This window comes from Vipera berus (assembly GCF_964194415.1).
Source record: "Vipera berus genome assembly, chromosome: 4".
NCBI classification, from domain to species: Eukaryota; Metazoa; Chordata; class Lepidosauria; order Squamata; family Viperidae; genus Vipera; species Vipera berus.
The window spans coordinates 37,480,934-37,505,731 of record NC_138206.1 but is presented as its reverse complement, the minus strand read 5'-3'; the positions used below and the strand labels follow the sequence as shown (position 1 = coordinate 37,505,731).

The following is a 24,798-nucleotide window of genomic DNA, read 5'->3' as shown; positions in this document are numbered from 1 at the left end:
TTAAAAAGTGCAAATATGAATATTAGGAAGAATAATTACAGTAGCTTACCAATCCAGCATGGAAGTATGAGCCGCTGGGATTTGTTATGCTGTATATAATGGAGCAGTGCCTGAAAGGCTTAATTTTCATTATAATATTTTTTTGGCTTGTTCTGTGTAGTTCTTTATATCTGACTCCTGAAGGAACTTGGAGTATTTAAAGATGAGCAAAAAATAATAGCTGTACACCTTGATTTTTCTTTGCTCTATGACTAAAAATCTGTCTGAATATCCACGGACAGGTTAGGTGGTTAGAAAGAAAATACACTAGCTGTACAATAGTGTAACTCTTTCTTTTCCAGTTGGCTAGATACAATCTGGAGACACATAAAAATGCTTGTGTGAGAGAAACCCTCAGCTATTCAGACAATCCTACTCTACCCATATGTAAGGCAGCGTATGCATCAATAGCTCTTTTGTAAATACTGTGAATAATGTTGGTTATTTTTTCCCCAAACTGAATCTCTTGATTTTTGTCTTTTCTTATCATGACACTTTCTAGCTATTTTAATTTCTAAAATAGCACTAGTTTGGGAAGAAAATCCTTTTAGTGGTATCATTTCTAGGAACAAATCAAAATAGGTTAACAATTCATATAAATCAGAAATATGTAATGTGTACTGTATGGATTTCATTCAGATTGTTGTCATTTGTGTTTGAGAATGCATGTACTAATTTTATTTTAATAAATTATTTATTTATTTATTTATTTATTTATTTATTTATTTCCCACCTTACTATTTTTATAAATAATTCAAGGCAGCAAATATATCCAACACACTTTCCTCCTCTTATTTTCCCACAACAACCCAGCGTTTGCTGGCCTCTGTGTGTGTGTTGGGGGGCTGATGGTGTCAGGCAGCAGCTGCTCCAGCCCCTGCCTTGCCTTGCCCTGTGGCAATTGGCACACCCACCCTGCCTTGCCTCACCTCACCCCGCAGGATAAGCCTCTGGCTCACTGCCCCACCCACCAGAGAACCCCTGGATCTCCCCCAACCCTGCTCAGCTCCCACAGGCATCTCTCCCCACAAACATCATCGAAGTGGCCACACCCACCATGGCCACGCCCACCTAGTCCACCGTGACCACTGTGGCCACACCCACCCAGTCAGCCATGCTCACCCGGTGATAAATACTGTAAATGGGTTTGGGTTGCGGGTCTCTAAAAGGTTCACCACCACTGACCTAGAGCATGCTAGAAAGGGAAGGAGGAGCTAAGACTGTACCATTTCTGCCTCTGAATACTGCAGTATGTTAACAAATAACAACAACAACAATAATAAAGTTGGAACGAACCTTGGAGGTCATTTAGTTCACCGCCCTGAGTCCTTTGGGAGAAGGGCGGTATATAAATTTAATAAATAATAATAATAATAACCCCCTGCTCAGACAGGAAACCCTATACCATTTCAGACAAATGGCTGTCCAGTCTCTTCTTAAAAACTTCCAGTGTTGGAGCATTCACAGCTAGTTTCCATCCGTTGCTTCTTGTCCTGCTTTCAGGTGCTTTGGAGAATAGCTTGACTCCTTTTTCTTTGTGGCAGCCCCTGAGATATTGGAACACTGCTATCATGTCATCTCTCGTTCTTCTCTTCATTAAACTTCTCAGTGTACATCTCAATGTACACATGTTGTACTTGACAATAAAGGTTTATTATTTATTTATTATTTCATTAGACTGTTTTAAGATGAATTATGTACCATAGGTTTTGTAGTCATGGGGATTAAATTCACGATGCAATTAAAAACACAATTATTTATTAAATATGTTTTTAATAAAGATGTTTTATTATAGCCTCTGGAATATAATCACTACTAGCTAGAAACTGAAGGCATGTATTTTTGTATCCACGTAGCAAACTTTGACACCCTTGTGTACACTCCCGGGAAATTGGGTCTTCCACAACCATAGCCCCAACTAACAATTCCCATCAAAAACCATTTTCCGTCACGTTTGTTTCGACATGATAGAGGTCCTCCAGAGTCTCCCTAAAAAGAGATTATTTTAAAAAGTTAACAATATTTAGAGACCAATGTTTCTCTAGACAGTATGCACAATAGTATTATTTTAGTGATAAGATTTTTGGTACAACTAATGATGGAAAGGGTTTAGTTGACAAGAAAAAAATAAAATATCATTAAAATATATATGACTATAATTAATCTAGATTTTTTTTTCTATTAACTACTAATTTTCTATATTTGAATTTTATTTCTATGGCCACTCAGTTTATCTATAATGTGTAACAGTGTAGTTCATCACAGATTATGGAACCACTTCATCTTCCAATATGAAAATTACTCAGTAGGAAAGATGATCTAGATATTTCTTGAATAACTTATCATTTTATTAGAGTCATTAAGTTCATCTTGGCTGGGTATTCATTCTGGAAGCTGTAGTCCCAAGCATTCTGAGAAAATGTTCATAATGACACAACAGAGAGAGAAAGAAGAGACAACAGAAAAACAGAAAAAGTGGGGAAAAAACATCAGACTGAAGGTCCTTGTTTTTCAAGTTAATATTTCATGAGTTTACCTCTCATTATTTTATGGAAATGACCTGGCATTTTCCTGGCAGCAGTACAGAAGTGATTTTCCCCAGCCTTTTTCTGGTTTTTTTTTCTTCTGCTTCTAACCAGTCTAACCTATAACCATGAATTCTAGGTGATTCCCAAATCTATGATTATTAGGGGGGAGGGGTAGCAAGTATGCATGCCAAAAAAAGTGAAATCCTTACTTTGCAGCTATCCCTTTTTCCAGACATTATTCCAGCACATAGCATGCGACTTGTGATAAGTCCATATGTTGAATGACAAACTGTCTGATCCACAATTTCCACCTCTGCTTTCTGTAAAATTGCTGGTGTGTCATCATCTGGATTGGGGAAAAGCATAATGAAGCAAGAAAAAAACATTTCCAGTACCTCATTTTTAATGTTGACCACGATTATACTATATAGCACCATTTTGCATAAACCAACAAACTGTTTCATATGTATTTATTTCATATGGCATAGCATAACATTCATAGAAACAACATATAAAACGTTCATCAAAATATAAAACATCAGAATAGTGAATTATTTTAAAAATAGACAGTACAAGTGATAAATAAAATTATGTATTCATTTGTATTTTATATATACTTGGAATTTAGCTATTAAGTTATTGTTTCCTAAGAATAACATCTTTTGAAATCCAAAGGACTATGTTCCAAGAAATGTTTTTAATAACATAACATATTTTAAACAAGCAATTCTCAATCACTTTGTTTTCAGGATCTCTTTACCTTCTTAAAAATGATTGAGGACCCTCAAAGAATTTTGGTTTATGTGTATTATATCTATTGACAGTTTAAATGGATTAGAAATAAAATTTGAGAAATTTAAAAATATTTATTTATTTTAACTTTGTAGATCCCTTGAAAGTGTCACAGGTTTCCTGGAGGTCTACAGACCACCTTTTGAGAAGCACTGCTTTAGAGTATTCTAAGATTGTTACATTATGCCATTGATCCATGCAATAACCCCATGTTGGAAGGGAGCAGAGTTAGGCCCTTGTGGTAGATAGAGGAATTGAATTAGAACGCCTGGTTAAACAATTATAAGGCAGTCTAAACTATTCACATTACAAATAATAACGAATCTATAGTGTGATTTTCAAAATAGCATTCTGCTTTCCAGATTTCAGACACTGCTTAAACTGAAACATTTGGGTTGGCCCAAGTTGCTGTGGTTTGTGAAAAAGCAAACTATATCCATGTCATATGTAGAGAAGCTGGCAAATGTTCCAGGTATATACCACCACTGTTCAGTGTTGCAGATTTCCAGTTTCCTTTGTTTGGAATGTCCCAATTATACAACGTTACCAAATTCTGCAAAATTTCCAATGTAATTAGCTTTTTGATATTATATAATAATCTATCAAATTTGCAAGAGTTTCACGGACTTGCCAGGAATTTTAAATGATAATCTCTTAAGAATACTGAGAACACTGAGATTTGATAATCCTGCAAGAATTTGGCCATTAAAAACAATTATCTTTAAAAATAAGTTTTAATTTTGGCTTCTGCTGATCTTGTTTAAGAATCGCTGAGTGGTTTGTGTGTGTGCGTGCGTGTGTATTTGTATATTCATACATGAACTTGTTCACTTGTGATTAACCTGTTGCCAGTCCCTAGTCTACAAAGATTTTTCCAACTCAGGATCATCAGTATTTTTTGAAAAAAACAATTATTTGGTCAGAATGTTTAAGAAATTAGATTATTTTAAATGTTTTATGCTTTTTACCCTTAGTATTCCCAATTTACAAAGAATCTTTAAAATGGTATTCATAGAAGTTTTACACTTCGATTTCCAGAGTGAGAACAGATACTTGGAATCACTGATATTAGATGAGATCTGTATATATTACTTATGATAAAATTAGATTCTTTTACAACAGATAACACTGAACAGAATTTACTAGCACATTACATGTCTTACTCTGGTTCTAAACTTGCTTGCCTTCCTCCTAATTTCTTTTTTTTTTAAATAAGAAATACATTTGAACAAGAATATTTTTTTCTGGAAATTGCATATATTCAGAGATGAAAGTTTAGATTTAATTTAATTTAATTTAATAATTATGGGACTTGTATGCCGCCCTATCTCCCGAAGGACTCAGTGCGGCTAACAACAATAAAGATTAAACATGCTGCACTGGAAAATAGAGAACTTACCAGAGAAGTCTATGTTAAAAATAGTTTCTTAAGAAATTAAGAAATGGGAAATTTGTGTACAATGGCTTTTTTAAAGTAAATTGAGAAATTAGGAATTAGGAAAACATATATTGTGATCTAATGAATATATATATATATATATATATATATATATATATATATATACACATACAGTATATATTCAGACACATAAGCCATACACATGGATATGAGGAAGCTGGGTGCTTAATAATAATAATAATAATAATAATAATAATAATAATAATAATAATAATAATAATAATAATAATAATAATAATAATAATAATAATAATAATAATAATAATAATAATAATAATAATAATTTTATTTATATACCGCCCTTCTCCCGAAGGACTCAGGGCGGTGAACAGGGCAAGAATAAAAAATACAAAATTACAAAAGTTAAAAAAGAATTAAATATATGCCCACTAAAAACAGTAAATACAAATATTAAAATAACAATAAAAAACCCCACCAATCCCCCATCAGGCCAGGCCGGCTTGTTCAAATAAGAATGTCTTTAGATCGCGACGGAAGGAGCGAAGATCGGGCGCTATCCGGAGCTCAACCGGTAACTGATTCCATAGCTCCGGGGCGCCCACAGAGAAGGATCTCCCCCTGGGGGCCACCAATCAACATTCTCTGATCGGTGGCACCCTGAGGAGGCCCTCTCTGTGGGAACGTACAGGGTGAAGGGAAGTTGATGCCGGCAGCAGGTGTTCCCTAAGGTACTCCGGACCCCTGCCATGTAGGGCCTTAAGAAATATGAAATATAAATAAATAAATAAATAAATAAATAAATAAATAAATAAATAAATAAATATCAGGATATGGATATCTGGATATCAAGATATAAGAATATAATCTTAAAACAAAGCTATTACAAATTACAGTTGCCATTCTATAAAATGGGCATTTCAAAAAACCCAGAGATACTGTAATTCTTTTGGCTCATGTGTTTAAATTTTCTTTTCAATAATATGTATTTGTTAAACAAATTTGAACAATTTTACTTATAACATATATTAAGCACTTCCAGGTATTTCCAAAGGAAAAGAGAAGAGGGTTAGAATGGTAAAACTAGCATCAAGCTTTGCTGCTTTCGTATTGTATTGTTGTATTTTTGTAATACAGACAAAATGCTCTGGCACTGCTATAGTCATTCTAATGAAAGCACCACTTCTAATGCTGCTGACCATTTCTTATTTTTACATAAACCCTTTGTTTATTTGCAACAAATGAATGAATGATACAATGCACTGGGCTTACTTGTTTCCTGCTTCTGTCCCCAGCCTGTTACCCAGCATTTTTCTCCAGGATGCACATTGTGCATGGTGGGAGGTAAGCATATAGGCCCAACAGACCATCTCATTGTCTCAAGCCATGGGGTGCTTAATTGCAATAGAGCAATATCATAATCATAATTTTGACTGTTATAATATTCATGGAGAATGATTCTCTTCAAAGTGGAGACAAATTTGGCTTTTCCTTGTGTGTGCATTCCCAAGTATGCTGTCCAAATTCTAGGATCTGATAACCTAAATGAAAACAGAACATTCAAATATCTATGATTGAACATGACCAAAACAAGCATTTATTATTAAATCCTTGAGGCAAAAGAAATTTATGCCTATATCTAAGTGCTGTTCCCCACTACTGATCCCTATTTACAGGTGCAGTGCTAGCAAATGAAAAATACCATTATTCTGTCGGTGTTCTGAATATGTTAAGAACAGGTCTTGTTTCTTTCTTGTTCACTTAAAGGTCTGGGGGGGGGGAAATCACCTTTCTCTAAACTTTTTCTAATCTCCTTGGGATGGGAACAGGGGAAAGGCAAAATGTAGTTTTGCACAAGTGTTTTCAATGGTTGTGTTTTATTCTTTGGAATATAGGTTTTGCATTATTGTAGGCTAACTACTAACTACTACTACTCCGTGAGCTGCATTGGCTTCCGGTTGCTCTCCGGGTGAGATTCAAAGTGCTGGTGATGACCTATAAAGCCCTAAATGGCTTGGGTCCGGGATATTTGAGGGAACACCTGCTGCCAGCATCAAGTTCCCTTCGTCCAGTGCGCTCGCAGAGGGAGGGCCTTCTCAGGGTGCCGCCGGTAAAAGATTGCCGACGGATAACACCCAGGGAGAGGGCCTTCTCTGTGGGTGCGCCTACCCTCTGGAACCAGCTGCCCGTGGAGCTCAGGACTGGCCCTGACCTACGCTCATTCCGCCGGGACCTGAAGACTTGGCTCTTTGAGCTCTCTGACCCAGGCTGAGATTTTTAACTGGGGTTTTATTTTCAGGGATAATTTAATCTTTTAATTCTCTTTTAACTTTGTATTTTATATTGATGTGATTTTAAAATGCCCTGTAAACTGCCCTGAGTCCTTCGGGAAAGGGCGGTATATAAATCTAATAAAATCTAAAATCTAAATCTAAAATCTAACATTATTCCAGAAAAGTTCTAAATCCATATTTTAAAACGGGATGCATAACAGCTAACAAGAATGGAGAATGAAACTGGCTTTCTGTCTCCTGCTTCAATATCTGTGCCTGCTCTGCAGAACATCATTCCCCCTGAGATTTGGATGACTTCAACCCTTGTCAGTGTTCCAAAAAGATTGAAAAATATTCTTATCCCCTCAGGCATTGAATTGAACACGTCAAGTGAGCCAATTGTACCACTGTTTAGTTGAAGAATGTAAATTTCTTGAGGATCTCAGTTGCGCTGTATTAACATTACAGCACTGTGGTTATTTTTCATCTTACAGTTATGTTTTTAGTTATTCTTAGCCACTCAGAGTTGCAGAAGCAACCCGGATAGTCATAGAAATATTTAAATTAAATGAATTGTTTGAGCAAGGCAAGCAGGTAAGTAGAGAGATTGAGATCTATTTCACTTTAAGTGACTACTCTTGTACCAAAACTGATACACAGGTTAGTTAAAACCGTAAGAGTACAACACAATTTTTGAGAGCTTTCAATCCATATCTATTTGCTTCAGAAAAAAGTGCAACTGAGGAGAAAGGAATTAGGAACAAGAAAAAGGGGGAAAAGACTTTCTAAGACACAATGCACAAAAGAGACAGTAAAATTGGAACTTGGATAACCTGAGGAGTTCTTCCCTGTTTCTAAGTAACTAAGCAATTAAGGAAATAATAAGAAGTTGCAACTTCTAATTGGGGTCCTTGGGGAAGTATTTGGTTTTTGCCCAAGACACTCATTTGTCTGCCCACATAACTGTGGACTTACCCTGCTGATTCTCTAAAGTCCTTTTATGCTAAGGCCTGTGATAATGGAGTCCTTTCAGTGCACAACCTGATGTCAGACTCCTATACTGACAAAACTCTGTAGTCCTTAGCTTTGCAAGAACAAAAACTACTTGAAATTTGACATTTGCGTTAGTAAGTGAGCAAGAAAATATGAAAATATCAGAGGCCTTTGACAGATATTGACATGTGGGAAAAATTTGTACGCAGGCTTATATCAAGTTATCTGTGTGTGCATGGATTTGAATATATGTGCAAGAATACACTTGAATGTATATACACAGTGCTTTTTTTGTAAAAGAAAAAGGTGCCGGAACTCACACATGTCATACAACCCGCCTTGCCTACCCTACAAGGTTCCATCCAAAAGAGGTGCCGGAACTCCGTTCTGAGCGTTCTATGAGAAAAAAAGCCCTGTATATACATGTGTACAGTGTTACTGTACCCATTTGTATTGCACTTATGCCTGTGTGATGCCCTTTTTCACTTTGGGAAAAAGGGGGCATATATTGATTCATTAGATACACAAATGTGAGGAGTCTGCATTGGTTTCTGAAAAACTTTTAGGGTTAATATACATGACTGAATTCAGTTGTGGTTCTAGATGCCCTTGTCTTTTCTTCAGTCTCTGCCATTTCCTTGTGACAGTGAATCAGGCACATGGGGGGGGAACCCCTTATATTTACACTGAAGAAGATGAATAACCCATGAGCCACAAAGAACTATTACAGGCTAATATGGAAGAGTTAAGACTACCGCATCCAGGGTTCAAAAATCTGTACAACCACTAGATGGCACCTAGTAATTAACATCTTCTATATTTCTTTGCTCTCATCAAGAGGTCATCTGGATTTTCGCATCCAGGAGATACATAGTCCTAGGAAAGGGAGATATTGAAATGCTAAGGACAGGACAATCTTATGCTCTGCTTATTAAACTAGTTTTATAATTGGATGTTGGTAATGTCATGCTTGCATTGCATGGCTGATTGTTGCAGATTAAGGGAAAAACAATATACCCACTGTGCTCTAAAAAGAGATCACATGTGTGACGTGAGATTAAAGGAATATCGATTATAATAATTTTATCTTCTTACCTGTTCCCCTGAAAACAATGGGCAGCAGAGAGAAGCCACTCTTTTGATATCACAGAGGCTCCACAATAAGCAACTCCAGCAAAATGCAAGCTGGCTTGCCAGGGCCATTCTCCTTCGTGGGTCTCCGAACCTCCCACAATCCGGTTGTGAGCGTTGCGGTATCCAGGATTGCCACAGCCTTTTAAAAGAATGTAACAATTTAGCATGGTTTTTGCCCAGCAAAACTGCACTAGCCATTTATTTTAATTATTGAAATTGAATCAATTGCTATCCTATTTGTTCTTGTGAAATGGCACACAGCCTATCCAGAAGGCTATCCAATTTTTTTCAGGCTTATGGCAGGAGATGACGTATGCCAGAGTCTGTGATGGATGGAAAAAGGACAAAGAAGTACCTTGTGCCGGGACAAAAAGTCCTAGCTCCTACAAATTATAATCATTTAAAATTAAATTGACATTATTTGTTACTCTCTATGGGTTTAATAATTCCTCCTTTGTCTCACTAAAAATTACATCTTTCATAAGGGCTCTAAAACCTTTCCCTAGCAAGCAGCTCTGGAATCTCAACCTGTGTAAACCCTCATCCATGGGACGGTTCATTGGTCTCTACTCCAAGCATTATCCAGCCACACTTCAGACAGCTTCAGCTACTGTATGTAACATATCTAGAGAATCTGCATTAAAGAATTCCTAGGGGATGGAGGAATTTTATAGCAAAGTAGCTATACACTTTAGAAAATGGTTTGATCTTGTAGAAGACAGCTACCTAGCTGCAGGCCCATGAAAAAAACAACAACACATTTATTTATTACCTATAAAGCCCTAAATGGCATGGGTCCGGATTACTTACGGGAGCACCTGCTGCCGGCGTCAACTTCCCTTCGTCCTGTGCGCTCCCACAGAGAGGGCTTCCTCAGGGTGCCGCCGGTCAGAGAGTGCCGGCTGGCGGCCCCCAGGGGGAGAGCATTCTCTGTGGGCGCGCCAGCCCTTTGGAATCAATTACCGGTTGAGCTCCGGATGGCTCCTGACCTTCACTCTTTCCGCCGTGATCCGAAAACTTACCTATTTGAACAAGCCGGCCTGGTCTAATGGGTTTGGGGTATTTTATTTAGTAATTTTTAATTTATTGTAATGGGCTAGTTTTATTTAATCTTATTTTTAACTTTTGTATATTGTATTTTTATTGTATTTTTATTGCCCTGTACACCGCTCTGAGTCCTTCGGGAGAAGGGCAGTATAGAAATTAATTAATTACATAAATAAATAAATAATAATATAATAGCAAAATACATGTATTATGTTTCATTTTGGTGCTCTAGTACAGGAATTCTTGGCTTTTTGTTTTTTGTTTTGCTTGTCCCTCATTGTTGAAATTAGCTGGTTATTAGCTGGGGAAAAGGTACTTTACCATCTGTACTGCTTATTAATCTGAACCAGGGTATCAAACCTTGGCAACTTTAAGACTTGTGGACTTCAATTCATCTGGCTGTACAATTCTGGTCTTAAAGTTGTCAAGATTGGACACCCTGCTCTAAATTGAATCATGTAAAAATGGTGGTCTCCTTGAAATGTTGCATGCTTCCCTAGAGATAATATACCTTCACGTTGAGAATCACTGCTCTAATATTTATGTAAATTTATGCAAAGTATTTATGGAATACTTTGAAAGTACAGAAAATTACCTGTGTGAACAGGCAACTGTTTTGTAAAGAAGGTTATCTCCATATCTCATTAATTTTAATGATGGGCTAGATGATTTCCATCCCAGTGCCTTTACTGTCTATATAGAGCTGCAAAACATATTATTTAGTTATGAAGTATTCATGGGAGGCTGAAAGCTATAAACTGTTTTATCTTAATGAAATAATAACTGAAAATGAAGGTAGTCAATTCCAATCTTTGATGGGCAAACCCACCAATCTAAATATTAGAAATATAAATTTGAATATAAATAAAATTGTGTATTTTTTATAAAAACAAAGAGGATTAGACCAAAATGGCAATGAATATATATTGTATGAATATACTTGTATAAGTCCTTCAAATATACTTACTACAATTGTTTTCATCACTTTGATCAAGGCAATCCAAGATTCCATCACACTTTGCATTTTGTTTCTTGAAACAAATACCATTGTTGCATTTAAAAGTATTGCTGGTACAGGGAATGCCTAAAAAGCAATAACTGTAATGCTCAAACAATATCAGTTGTCTAGAAGTCAGCACAGTCATTCAAGAATTTTTTTGTAAACACTCCTCACCCTTGGTATAAATGTAAATATAAGTAAACTAAACAAACCATTTCACCATCTGTGAAAGAATCATCCAGAGCAGCATTTCTCAGCCTCAGCAATTTCAGATGTGTGGACTTCAATTCCCAGAATTCCTCATTCTGGAGCTAGTGGTCAACATTGCAGATGCCCCTTCTACAGCCCCAATGCAATGTCCACATTTCCATTTCCTTTCTTTAGAAAAAAAAATTTTAACCTTCCAACTTTACTATTCTTATATTTCCTGTTGGTTTTCTACACATCTGCACAACTCACTGGATCAAAACATGCTTAGTTCTTATAAACTGGTAGGCAATCTCTATAATTTTGGTATGCCAGGATAAGATTGATGTGTTAAAGAAAGAACATGAAGCAACATGAACCTGCCAGCGAATTCCAAAGACAAATTCTTCTAAAGAGGTTCATCATTTGTACACATGTATGTATGTACATACCTATGTATGTACATACGTACCTATGTATGTAGAAAATGATGGGACTTCACTCTATAGTTGTGCTTGCCATTTTGCTTGCCCCCAATTGTAGATACCTCTGCATACAACTCTAATTTCTAATCCGCTACAGGATGCAGAATGACATACATTTAATTGTTTGTAGGGTGGGACTCACTTTCCGTGCAATGTAATTCATCCTGACCATCTTTACAGTTATTTATTCCATCGCAGATAAAAGAATGTTGCTGTGTCAAGAAGTTGCTACTACAATTTTGTTTGCCTATTAAAACAAAAGAAGATAAGCAACATATCACATGGAGAAGCAATACAAAAAAGCAGCCAACTATAATTGTTACTATATTTTTAGTTGTTGCACACTACAGATACTTAACCACAAAACAGTTCATCACTTTCATCAAAGCAGTCATTGATCCCATCACAAAGCTGAATTTGTTGGATACATAAACCACTGTGGCATTCAAAAGATCCAAATGGACAAGCTAAAAGGCAAAAGGGGAAAAAAAATCCTGTGATTTCAGGCTTTCTATGAACTTCTTGTTCTTGTATTAAAGTTCAAGTTATGAGAAAGCAAGCAAGAGCTTTAAGAAAATAAGTCCAAATATAAGCATGATTAAATAGTTCTCTAGCACTATTGCTATTAATTTCAAAGAGGCAACTGTCCTACGGAATATTTTTAATAAAGTTGTAGAAATGTTATTTTCAAGCTGCTGTAAAAATGAGATAATGAAAAATACAAGCTGAAACTTATTTATTTTCAGGATTCAGTTGTAATTCATATTTTCTCGTGATCTGTACACTAAGAAGAGCTATATAGAACTTGGATTTTGGAGTGGGAAAGCTAAGAAATGTCTGTAGCTCTAGTGTCTCTCTCTGAGTAGTACGTATCTATTTCCAATTTTCTTCTTTCTGTAGCTTTCTGATCTCCATTTCTGTCCTCTAATCTAAACTCAGTAATAAACTACATACGGTATCTCCCTCTAGGTACGCTGATATAGACTGAAAGAATAATAAAACTAATTCCGTATTTTTAGAGTGCCCTTTCTCAAGTGGTACCACTTGGGTTCTACAAAAAATCATGATCGACATGAAAATCGTTTTTTTTTCTATGTGCCATCATCTATTTTAGGCTGAAAGATGCTTCTTCCTCATTTTAGTCCTTCACATGAAAATGAGCAATAGTGGGATTTCCTTTCCCAATTACTCAGCACTTCTAGTAGCAGTACTCAGCTCATCTGAGCATGTATCAGTGAAGAGATATGAAAGAAAATTATAAGTTAATAATCATCTGAAATGAACTAATTATCTATATTTTTCTTATTAATCTGCAATTTCATTTTATACCCACTGTATATTACAGTTTTAGTTTTCATGCTATGCAAGATTTCTAAACTATTTAGGAGTGCAGCTATAATTGCAGTACATCCATTGGGACTAACATAAATGAATCAAAACCTTCCACCTGATCATCAAATCATTCCAATTCTAGCAGATTAATTTTTGATATGACAATTTGCTGCAATATACAGTTACACATCTTTTGTCTCTAGCATATCAAGCTTCCTTAATTATAAGTGGTAGCTATTGAATAGAAGCAAAGAAAAGATAGTATCTTTGTAGCTGCATACAACATCTGCATACAACATCTGTAAGGTTTTCTAATAATTTTTACAGTCAGTCTTACGCTGGCTGATATTGTAACTTCCATATTCCACAAGAAAGGGCTGTTCAGAAAGCTTGGAGCTACACTGAAATTCCACGTTAACCACCAAGTTTGCCACACGGAATATTGTTTGATGATCAATGTAGTAGCCACAATACCTGCAAAATGGATGATATAAACTTATGCAGACCATCGCTTGTGAAGAGGTGAATAATAAAATATAGTTACAGTATAATTTTGCATTACCACATTTCTAAGTCTACATGCCAAAAGCTTCACCTAGCAGTAGATTGTCTCGATGCAATGCTCTATTTTATTCCCTAAAGGTTTCCATGATTCTCCTTTGCAATCACCATTAAGTACTTTCTTCTGTATTTCCCTAACTGAAGACAGGTTTTGATTCTATTCCAATCCAAGTTTGCACCCAATTTCTTGTTTTCCTCCTGTCTTAATGTATGGATGAGAAAAATGATAAGGATCAAATACTTATCTTTCACCTAGCATTTTTCCAATGTGTTTTTGTGTTTTATACATGTCTTACTTAGCTTATCTATTGGGACTAATAATACTTTGCTTGATGGACAAATAATTAAATCATATTAATTATTGATTTTAATACACAATAATTCCTTTGTTTTACAATAAAACATGCTTCTAAGGGCTGACAAGACTAATTTAAATTTCTCCATACAAATGTGCGCATCTTTAGTTATATTCTTTATGCCGCCTGAATTTTATGGAGTATTTATACAATATGCTAAAGGATACACACACACACACACACACACACACACACACACAAACTGCAAGGAAACAACTTGTACTTTGCAGTGATAATTAAAATAAAAGACATTCTAAATTATCAGAGACAATCATACTGACCCTTCCTTATCTGCCAAACTATGTTTCTATAACAGTAACATTAAAAACTCATGTGTATTATTTCATATGCAAAGCTTTTCATTTATTCCTGCACCATTAAACTATTTACAATATATGAACACTTACATTAGCTCATTAATTTTCCACCATCCACGTTCACAGCCTTTAATGCTTTTTTCACTGATCATATAATTATGAAACATCAGTGCAATACCAAAGTTCTTCTGAGAAGCCTGATTTTAAGAAAGAATAAAAATATCTATTTTTTTTTTTGCAAAAGGGAATAAATTTTCTGGCAACTTTTACTGTGTAGAAATAGTGGCATGTAATACTTTTTATCAAAACTTATTTTATATGCCACAAGAATAAAATACCTTCTTGGAACTGCTGAAAGGACTGTGTCCAGTGCTTTTTTTTTATTGAAAAGTTTTAACATACATTTTATCTTTAACAGTCCCCCCTCCCCCTCCCTTCTCCCTCCCTCCCTACCCCTCTCCCCCTCCCCCCCCCCGACTTCCCAGAGCTAAGTACAAGGTATAAAAAAAAACTATCATAAACATCCATATGCTAACAACCATAAACTCTAAAATCTATCACTCTCTGGCTCATATAGGATAATACAAACACTATTACTATTAACTATAAAAAAAGAAAAAAGAAAAGAAAGGAAGACTTATTCAAATGCTACATGAAACTTTTTAGTCCTATATTTGTTCTGGATATACTCAATCCATTTTCTCCATTCCATGATATAACGTTCTTGCGAGTGATCTTTCAAATAAGCCGAAATCTTTGCCATCTCTGCCAGGTCAGAAACCTTTAAAGTCCATTCTTCTATGGTCGGCAGTTCCTCCTTCTTCCAATACTGACCTATTAAGAGTCTTGCTGCCGTAATTAAATTCAACATCAACTTAGTGTCCACAACCGTAGCATCTGTAATTATTCCCAACAAAAAAAGTTGCGGACAAAACTTTATCCTTTGCTTGAAAATCTTCTGCATATTCCACCAAATTTTTATCCAAAAGGCCTTAGCCTTTTTGCAAGTCCACCATATGTGAAAATATGTTGCATCTTCATCGCCACACCTCCAGCATTTTGGCTGATAATTCGGGTACATACTTGCAAGCTTTTTAGGATCTAGATGCCATCTATAAAACATTTTATAAAAGTGCTTTTTTTGTAAAAGAAAAAGGTGCTGGAACTCACACATGTCATACAACCCACCTTGCCTACCCTACAAGGTTCCATCCAAAAAAGGTGCCGGAACTCCGTTCTGAGCGTTCTATGACAAAAAAAGCCCTGACTGTGTCATAAAGAGATAGGTGGTGTTCTATCAATTTTAACGTAAATCTCCTTTTTTATTCCTCTTTCAAACTGGTCTTCTCTGTCCAGAGTGTGGACTTTGCTGTCTTCAATGAGTCACCTTGGTCTTTCAAGTGTAGATGCTGAAAATTGTCCTGATGGGTTTGTTCTCTTATGTTGTGCCATGCATTTGTGAAGTGGTTGTTTTTTTTCTCCAATGTACAAATCTGCACATGTCTCACTACACTGTACTGCATAAATTACATTACTCAGTTTGTGTCTGGGTATTTTATCATTGGGGTGGACAAGCTTCCTCCCAAGTGTATTCTTGGGTTTAAAGTGCACGTGTATGGTGTCCTGGTTGAAAATCTTCCTGAATTTTTCAGATATTCATGCAATATATGTAATGACAGGGACGCGGTGGCTCAGTGGGTTAGGACATTGAGCTTGTTGATTAGATGGTCAGCAGTTTGGCGGGTTGAATCCCGAGTGAGCGCCTGTTACTCGTCCCAGCTTCTGCCAACCTAGCAGTTCGAAAGCACGTAAAAATGCAAGTAGAAAAATAGGGACCACTACTGTGGGAAGGTAACAGCGTTCCGTGCGCCTTTGGCGTCTAGTCATGCCAGCCACATGACCATGGAGACGTCCTCGGACAAGCGCTGGCTCTTCGGCTTTGAAACAGAGATGAGCACCGGCCCCTAGAGTTGGAAACGACTAGCACACATGTGTGGGGGAACCTTTACCTTTTTATATGTAATGACAGTGTTGCAGTGTTACAGGTATTGTGCCTTGTGAATGGCATTGACCTACAGTAGTAGTTGCTGCAGGTAATTGAAGACCTTTTTTTATAACTGCTGGTAAGATCTCTTTGGAGTCTTATACATAGCAGTGTCTTGAGTGGGCTGAAGGTTTGACTACCAGCAAAGAGGGAAAAGGGAAAAAAAACTAAAACACATCAAGGAAGCCCTCAGAACTTGTGGCTATACCAACTGGACCTTCATCAAATCCAGAAAAAGGCCCAGCAGGTGCTCCTCCAAAACAGACAAAGAAGAGAACAACAAATGAGGCAAATTTTGTCATGCCATACATTGCAGGAATATCTAAAAAATTCAGGAGGATTTTCAGCCAACACAACATACATGCACATTTTAAACCTAAGAATATACTAAGGCAGAAGCTTGTTGCCTTAATTTAGTCTGCCTGTTATGAATGCTTAAAGAGAGAAGCTAGGCTGGCAGAATTAAAGAACAGGTGCAGCTTTCCACAATTCACAAGGAAACCTTTCATCTCCCATTACAGCTATTTGACTCCAAAAAAAAAAAAACAACCCAGGGTGGGAGAGACATTAAAGCTTTGTGCAGAGATCAAAGAAAGCAGACTCTTGCAACTTCATCTCACTAAAGAGACAGAGAGCCCTGTTTCCAACTGACACCAAACATGGGGAAGTGTAGTTGGGGAAGTCCTCTAAGGATGGGATTTTAATTTACCTGAAAAGTCCACATGCAAATACATTTTGGAGGATAATAGCTGGGATAATAGGGACTTATGATTCGCCCTTCAAATCCAGAACTTCCTAATGCCAATATAGTTTTTCCACATTCTGAGAAAAGAGAGGATGGTCCTGTTTATTATTATACAGTTGGAAAAATCAAGCATCAGCCAAAAAAGAAGAGATGTTTTTACACTACTTTTTTTTAAAAAAAATGTTGATCTGATTCTCTACTGTTTTACATAAATTTCAGCATGACAAAGAATGGATATAATAAAAATAGGAAAAAGTAGGAGAATTGAGGCAGCAACAAAGAACACATAATTGTTCCACCAGGGTAAAGAGAAATTGAATGCAGTACAGTATCTTAAATAAATGCTGTTGAAAACTAAGAACTGCCTTTACCTGGTTTATGAAATTTGCATGAAAGACATAATTTTCACAGTTTTGTAACCATGATAAAAAGATCTCTTAAGCTGCTAAATACCTATTCCAGACGTTGTTTTTTTTTTAAAAAGGAAATAAAGAAATTACAAGAGGAGTCATTGACTAAGGCCTGCCTGAGGAGTTCTGGGAGTTGAAGTCCACAAGTCATAAAAGGGCCAAGTTTGAAAACCCTTGGAACAGAAAAATGATACCCAAAGCTATGTGACTTCCTGTGCTAAGTTGGAAAGTCACCATTGCTAAAGATAGTATGGTAGAATTACCGTAGTTTATTGCTACAGTATTAAACTATCAATAAGCAACTGAATAAAGCAAGTATTTAAAGATCAAGACTCTCTTAATTCAAGCTCTGCCCCTATTATTACATGGACAATTTTCTTGATCTGCTTCTGTATTTCTGTGTTCAGTTCCCAGTATTCTCTGCCGAGTCATGCTTTTCCTGGTAATATTGCTTTCCAGTGCTAACCAGATCTGATCTGATATTGATTAGCTTTCAGTGAAGTCAGTAGACAAATTACTGTGGTGCTTGGTAAATATATGACAACTCCTCCATCTAGTGGAATAATGTAGCATAATATGGATGGGCCATAGGTGTAAGTGCAGCTGGGTTAATCTAAGCAGAAAAACTTACCGAAAGTTTTTGGGGAAAAAATGGAGAGGAACTAAATCTATGCTGGAGATTATAAAATAAATTGTCACGAATAATATACTATTTTCAAAGACAGAACAGAAGTAATATGACCAAATGTCCACATTTGTTTTTAAAAAAGAGACAAAATACCCACTTTCTTGTGGAATGATCTCAAAGTAACCATGAAATTCCTTCATTTGCCTCACTTGTGTTGACCTCAGCATAACTAACATCATATTATTTGTAGAAATGAAAGATATCAATGAATTGGAAGGTTCACATATTCTGAAATAAAAGAATTTGTTATAAATGTATAGATGTTATAGAAATTACTAGATATCTTTCATGCCTATCCTAGAATTCTCCCTCCTGCTTAGTTGGTTAATCAGTTGGTTAACTAATTGTGCTAACTGATAAAAATACATTTTTTATAAAAACAAATATAAAATCCTTATAGTTCTGAACAACATATGTTAAAAAATACAGATTATATAATAGATATGCTTGACTTAACAGTGTCTTAAGAGCTTCTAAATCACTCTTTCTGCCCAAGTCACGTCACAGTTTGTTGTTATGGGCAAATAAGGAAAGGAAGTATGTGCCCTGCCTTCAGTTACTTATAAAGTAATAAAGGCAGGGTAAAAATCTAATAAATATATTAAATAAACGCACCCATATAACAAGAACATAATACATAAAGCATAATACTATTTAAAGAATTCATACTGGGATCTTGCTGATTGCCAACTTTATAAAATAAATGCTTCAAAATAGTATATAAATATATGGTTTATATTTGTTTGATGTGCTTAATGTGTTATATAAACCTAGTTATTTTACCATGGCTTACATATGATGTGATTTATGAACCTAGATAAGTAAAGCTTGCAGTTCATTTAAATAATATACGTATGTTTAATTATATATATAATTAGGTAATCTAAATAGTTAACAAGCATATATATATATATATATATATATATATATATATATATATATATATATATATATATGTAGATCTAGAGTCTCGGGTTTCTTCCCGCGTTCCTTTCATCTTCAGAAAGTTGCGGCCACAACTTTCTGAAGATGAAAGGAACGCGGGAAGAAACCCGAGACTCTAGATCTACACATACAGACACCCGCAAGAATCTACGAAAACATATATATATATATATATATATATATATATATATATATATATATATATATATATATATATATATATATATATATATATACACAACACAATGTACTGTATTTAATAGCAGGATGTCTTATCTTGTGTTCCCTTTATTTTTTTGAGCAGTATATATATATATATATATATATATATATATATATATATATATATATATATATATATATATATATATATATATATATATATATATATATATTGAAGAAATTGTGAGATTTTGTGTAAAATCTTTAGATTTTTTTTTAAAAAAATCCTTACTAGAAAAGCTTACTTACCGATATAATATCTTACTCTTTATTGGCATTAGGGAGTCATAAATGGTCAATGAATCACTAATACAGTTGTCTGCTTCAATCCGAATGGAAGCTATAGAAAGGCGAATTAAGTAGCCAACCAATGCAATCAGTTTAAAATAACAGATCATCCTTCCTGATGTTTCCAAAAAGTCCAATGGGAAATGTTGCTGCAAACGATCTGCATGCAGATCGTAGATGCAGTTTGCACCTGCAGAAATAGTGCAAGTTCATTTCATTTACCAATTGCTTCACTACAAATAATGCAGGACTCATATTTTACATAGAATTTCTTATGTCGCTGATAAAAATGACAGCGTAATTACTTTCATTTATTTATAAAAGTTTGGCTGATCACAAGATCAGATTAAATGCAAAAAATTTTTTTGGATGTTTACAATTTTGATTTTGAGAAGAAGGCGAGGAGAGGGGAGAAGAAGGCGAGGAGAAGAAGGCGAGGAGAGGGGAAGAGACGATTCTGTCCTTATACTGTGGTATGGTTTAGCACAAAAAATAAACTATATTTTAAAAAAAATCAAACCTAGAACAGAAACATCTTTTTTTAAAAAAAAAAAATCTTACTCTTGGAAATGGAAACATTTCCTACTTCCCATTTATCTCTAGCATCTTTATAAGGATTATGCTTTATAAAGTACTTTGAATAATCAAAAGCATTACAGAAATATGAAGATTAATAAAGAAGCCATAAGTAAGTAAATCACTGCAACTGTAATTGTTCTACCATACTATATACAGTTCCCAGTTAAAATGAGGTTAAGAACAATAATGATAGGAAAACTCAGTAATGTACCTGTTCCTGTTGTTGAAGAGTAATCCGATCGAAGTCCAACTACATACATTAAAAAAAAACTAATAAATATGCTTATATTTAAGCAAAGTTTGCAATAAATGGTCAGTAGACAATACATACTATATATCATGTTATAGATTTGGAACCTCAGAAGCTAAGAGAATGTACATTGCATAAGAATTTTTGATGCCATTTGAACTCAGTAAAGAGAAGCCCATAAATTCTGTGTTTGGTTCCACTGTCAAATTTATATTAGCATTAAGATTATTATTTTTTCCAGGTTAATTTGGAATTTGATCTTCAGTTTTTTTATACTCACTAAAATCATATCCTGCATTTTGTACATTTTGCATCTTGGTCTCCTTTTCTGTGATAGTTTCTAAGAATGCTTTCATAGCAGTATTTCATTCCCAATTCCTTTCATTTCTCTTTGTAGGACTTAGTTTCTAAGGCATATCTAACATATTTAAAACCCAAAGCGTAATACTTTAATAATAGTCTGGGACTGGAGGCTAAACCATATGAAGAATGGTTGCAGGAACTGGATATGTCTAGTTTAATGAAAAGAAGGACTAGAGGGTGACGTGATGGCAGTTTCAGTGGCGTAGCGTGGGAGGTGCAGGGGGGGCGGCCACACCGGGCGCAACATCTGGGGGGGCGCGCTCGCACTCGCAGCTCTCTGCCCCTGCCTGGCTCACTCACTCTCTCTCACTGCAGTGCTGGCTGTGCGAATCCGATCCGAGCCGCCGGGTCGCCGCCCACTGTGGAGGGGGGGACCGGGGGGTGCCAGGTGTGCGGTGCGGTGCGGAGAGAGAGCTAAAATCCACGGGTTAGGGGGCACAAATTACTTGCCTTGCCCCGGGTGCTGACAACCCACGCTACGCCACTGGGCAGTTTTCCAATATTTCAGGGGTTGCCAAAGCACCCAAAAGCAGGATAAGAAGCAATGGATGGAAAACAACCAAAGAGAGAACGAACCTAAAACTAGGGGAAAATTTCCCAATAGTTGGAACAATTAATCAGTGGAACAACTTGCCTCTAGAAGTTGTGGATGCTCCAACACTGGAGATTTTTAGGAAGAGATTAGACAACCATTTCTCTGAAATGGTATAAGGTTTCCTGCCTATATCATTGGGATTGGGGCTGGACTAGAAGACCTCCATGGTCTCTTCCAACTCTATTATTCTGTATTGCCACACTATGCCAGTAACTGTCAAAGAACTAATTGGCATATAGAGAGCAGCAATTCAACTGCCAATAGCTTCTTTGTCATATTTGGCAGCACCCCCACTCCCATTGCCTTCACCCACGGCTAGACTATCCCACCGTCACCCTTGATATTCCATTGTATTGGTGCATTCTAAAATGTCTAAAATGGACCACTTTGCATTTGTCTCTGTTAAATTCTATTTATTTTTAGGCCATTTCTATAGGCAATCATGATTATTTCCATGTTATGCGGTACTATCTGTTCTTAATTTTATTAAATAACCTGGTTTTGCTAACTATTCTGCTACTGCTCGCTATTAAAATTATTAAAGAGCACAGGGCCCAGACCCAATATTGTGATATTTCTCCACTGGCCCATTCAATTAAGATTTCCAGTTAACTAGTTTGATAATCAGAATGTTACAGTATCTTTTAAAATGTTTTCTTGAAATCAAGATATAATACGTACACACCATTCCCAGAATCAACTAAGAAAGTTATCCACTGATGTATTGTTGACAAAGAATGCTCATTTATGATAGTTACTACACTGTTTTCAATTTGCTTAGAAACTGATCTCTTTAATATCTATTTCAAAAAATTTCTAAGTACTGATGTCAAAGAGATCTGTAATTAATTATTTGAATTTCTGTTCTGAAATAGTAATATTTGTCTTTCTTTTTCTCATGTATAAGGTTTAAGATAACAGTTGGAAAATATTTCTTAGTAATATTTAAAATTCCCAGGAAACGTGAAAAATACATATATTGCTTTTGAAACTTGCTGGATATAGAGAATATATATTGCAGTAAGGGCTTTTTTTGCATAAGAACATTATTCATTTATCATCTCTGGAAAAAGAGCCATTATTTCCATCAAACAGAAGTGGGCAATGCATGCAAAACCAGCTCCATGTCTGCAACCTTCAAAAGCTCTCAGAATTTGGCAGCTAATATTTGGCAGCAAATTTTTCAGTGTTACTGTATTTTTGAAACAAAACTGAGCCTTTAGTTACGCATGTTTAAGTATCTGTTAAGGAGACTTAACAGATCTATTTTGAGTAACAGCCATAAACATTCATAATCATGTTTAAGAAAAAGGGTGAATTTTTTATTCCCATGAATTTATGATTTCCATGCATATTTGTGTTCCCATAAATCCCTGAATAAAAATGTTGTGCACTCAGAAAAAGAAAACCTTCAAATAAAATGAATAGTACATACAAATTCTTGATTTAGAAATACCAACCACTGAGCACAATGGAATCCATATCCACCGCAAGTCCTTGAAGACTCCCTACTGAGGTTCGATTGGTGATGCTTGTGTGAATTGAATTTCTTAAAATAGCTGCAACACAGTCTGCACAAAATATTTGGCCCTTTGCCTTTGGTACTACAAACACAATCCAGAAATGGACAAGAAGTCCCCCATTGTTGTTATTGCTGAAATCAGTACAAAACAAATTGTATTTATTTAATTAATTTATATGGTTGCTTGTATAGTTCTATTTTCAAGGGCTTGGGGCAATTTCCAAACAAAGAAAATAAAGAATAATTCTAACTTATTAACTAAATTAACAAAGATTATCCATTAAGGCAGCCCAGGTCAACTTTCTGGATTGAATGATCCTCAGTAACATACAGTTTTAAAAAACTTTGTAAAAGTGGAGCAAAATGAGGCCCCAACAAACCTCAAGCGGCAAAGTATTCTATGCTGTGTGAACTGCCATTGATAAATATAACTTTGAGGCCACTCTTATGTCAAAGAAATTGGGAATCCTCTATTTTCAGGATGCATGCATATACTGAGCTAAATCTGGACAGGAGAAAGAAATGTCCCACTATGTATTTGAGTCCCATGCTATTTTGGACTTTATATGTGATATCCACCCAGAAGCTTGTTGGCTTATATAACAAACTGATAAGCTTGAAAATTTAAACTCCTATCATTATTCAAAGAAAATGCTAATAGATTTGAAATAAATAATGTATTAACAAATGGAAATGTTGCTTATACTGGCAGTTAGTCATTTATAAAGTTGTGCTTAACTTACAAGTTAATTGACCTTTACCAAGATAAGAAGATATTTATCATTAAATGATAAAAACAAACTATAAATTGTGTCCCACCTGACATCAGAGACAATGGATTGCTTGTAAAATTTTGAGAAAGCAGATTTGGTATACACCAGATTCATCTGAAAGAGAAAATTTACAGACTTGTTTGACGGTCCTGCATGAAGTCAATTTAATTTTATTGAAAACAGTCTATATTGTGGATTCTTAACAAGAATTAGTGATTATTTCTGAGAATGATGAAAAAATTTTCTTATTGAAAAGTTTTATCATACATTTTATCTTTAACAAACCCCCCTACCCCTCCCCTATCCCTCCCTCCTTACCCCTCCCCCCCTCCCCCCCCCGACTTCCCAGAGCTAAGTACAAGGTATAAAAAACAAAAAAAAAAAGAATCATAAACAATCATATGCTAACAACCGTAAACTCTAAAATCTATCACTCTCTAGCTCATATAGGATAACTACAAACACTATTAATATAAAATATATAAAAAAAGAGAAAAAAAAAAGAGAAAAGAAGGGAAGACTTATTCAAATGCTACATGAAACTTTTTAGTCCCATATTTGTTCTGGATATACTCAATCCATTTTCTCCACTCCATAATATAGCGTTCTTGCGAATGATCTTTCAAATAGGCCGATATCTTTGCCATCTCTGCCAGGTCAGAAACCTTTAAAGTCCATTCTCCTATAGTCGGCAGTTCCTCCTTCTTCCAATACTGACCTATTAAGAGTCTTGCTGCCGTAATTAAATTCAACATCAACTTAGTGTCCACAACTGTAGCATCTGTAATTATTCCCAACAAAAAAAGTTGCGGACAAAACTTTATCCTCTGTTTAAAAATCTTCTGCATGTTCCACCAGACTTTTATCCAAAAAGCCTTAACCTTTTTACAAGTCCAGCATATGTGAAAATATGT

The 24,798-nt window shown here is 35.5% G+C and overlaps 1 protein-coding gene across 1 annotated transcript; it reads right to left on the bottom strand.

Annotated features, from left to right (window-relative positions):
• Positions 1-1,854: 1,854 nt before the first annotated feature.
• Positions 1,855-24,798, bottom strand: TMPRSS7 (transmembrane serine protease 7; the record flags this gene model as incomplete). Its single annotated transcript, XM_081326346.1, has 15 exons — positions 23,931-24,798; positions 23,050-23,243; positions 20,593-20,631; positions 19,764-19,992; positions 18,445-18,575; positions 17,214-17,326; positions 14,551-14,657; positions 13,564-13,700; positions 12,254-12,361; positions 12,037-12,141; positions 11,191-11,307; positions 9,138-9,315; positions 6,049-6,317; positions 2,777-2,913; positions 1,855-2,028 (listed from the first exon to the last, which is right to left on the bottom strand). The coding sequence occupies exons 1-15, from the start codon at positions 23,996-23,998 to the stop codon at positions 1,855-1,857; spliced, it is 2,106 nt and encodes a 701-aa protein (XP_081182472.1). The 5' UTR covers positions 23,999-24,798.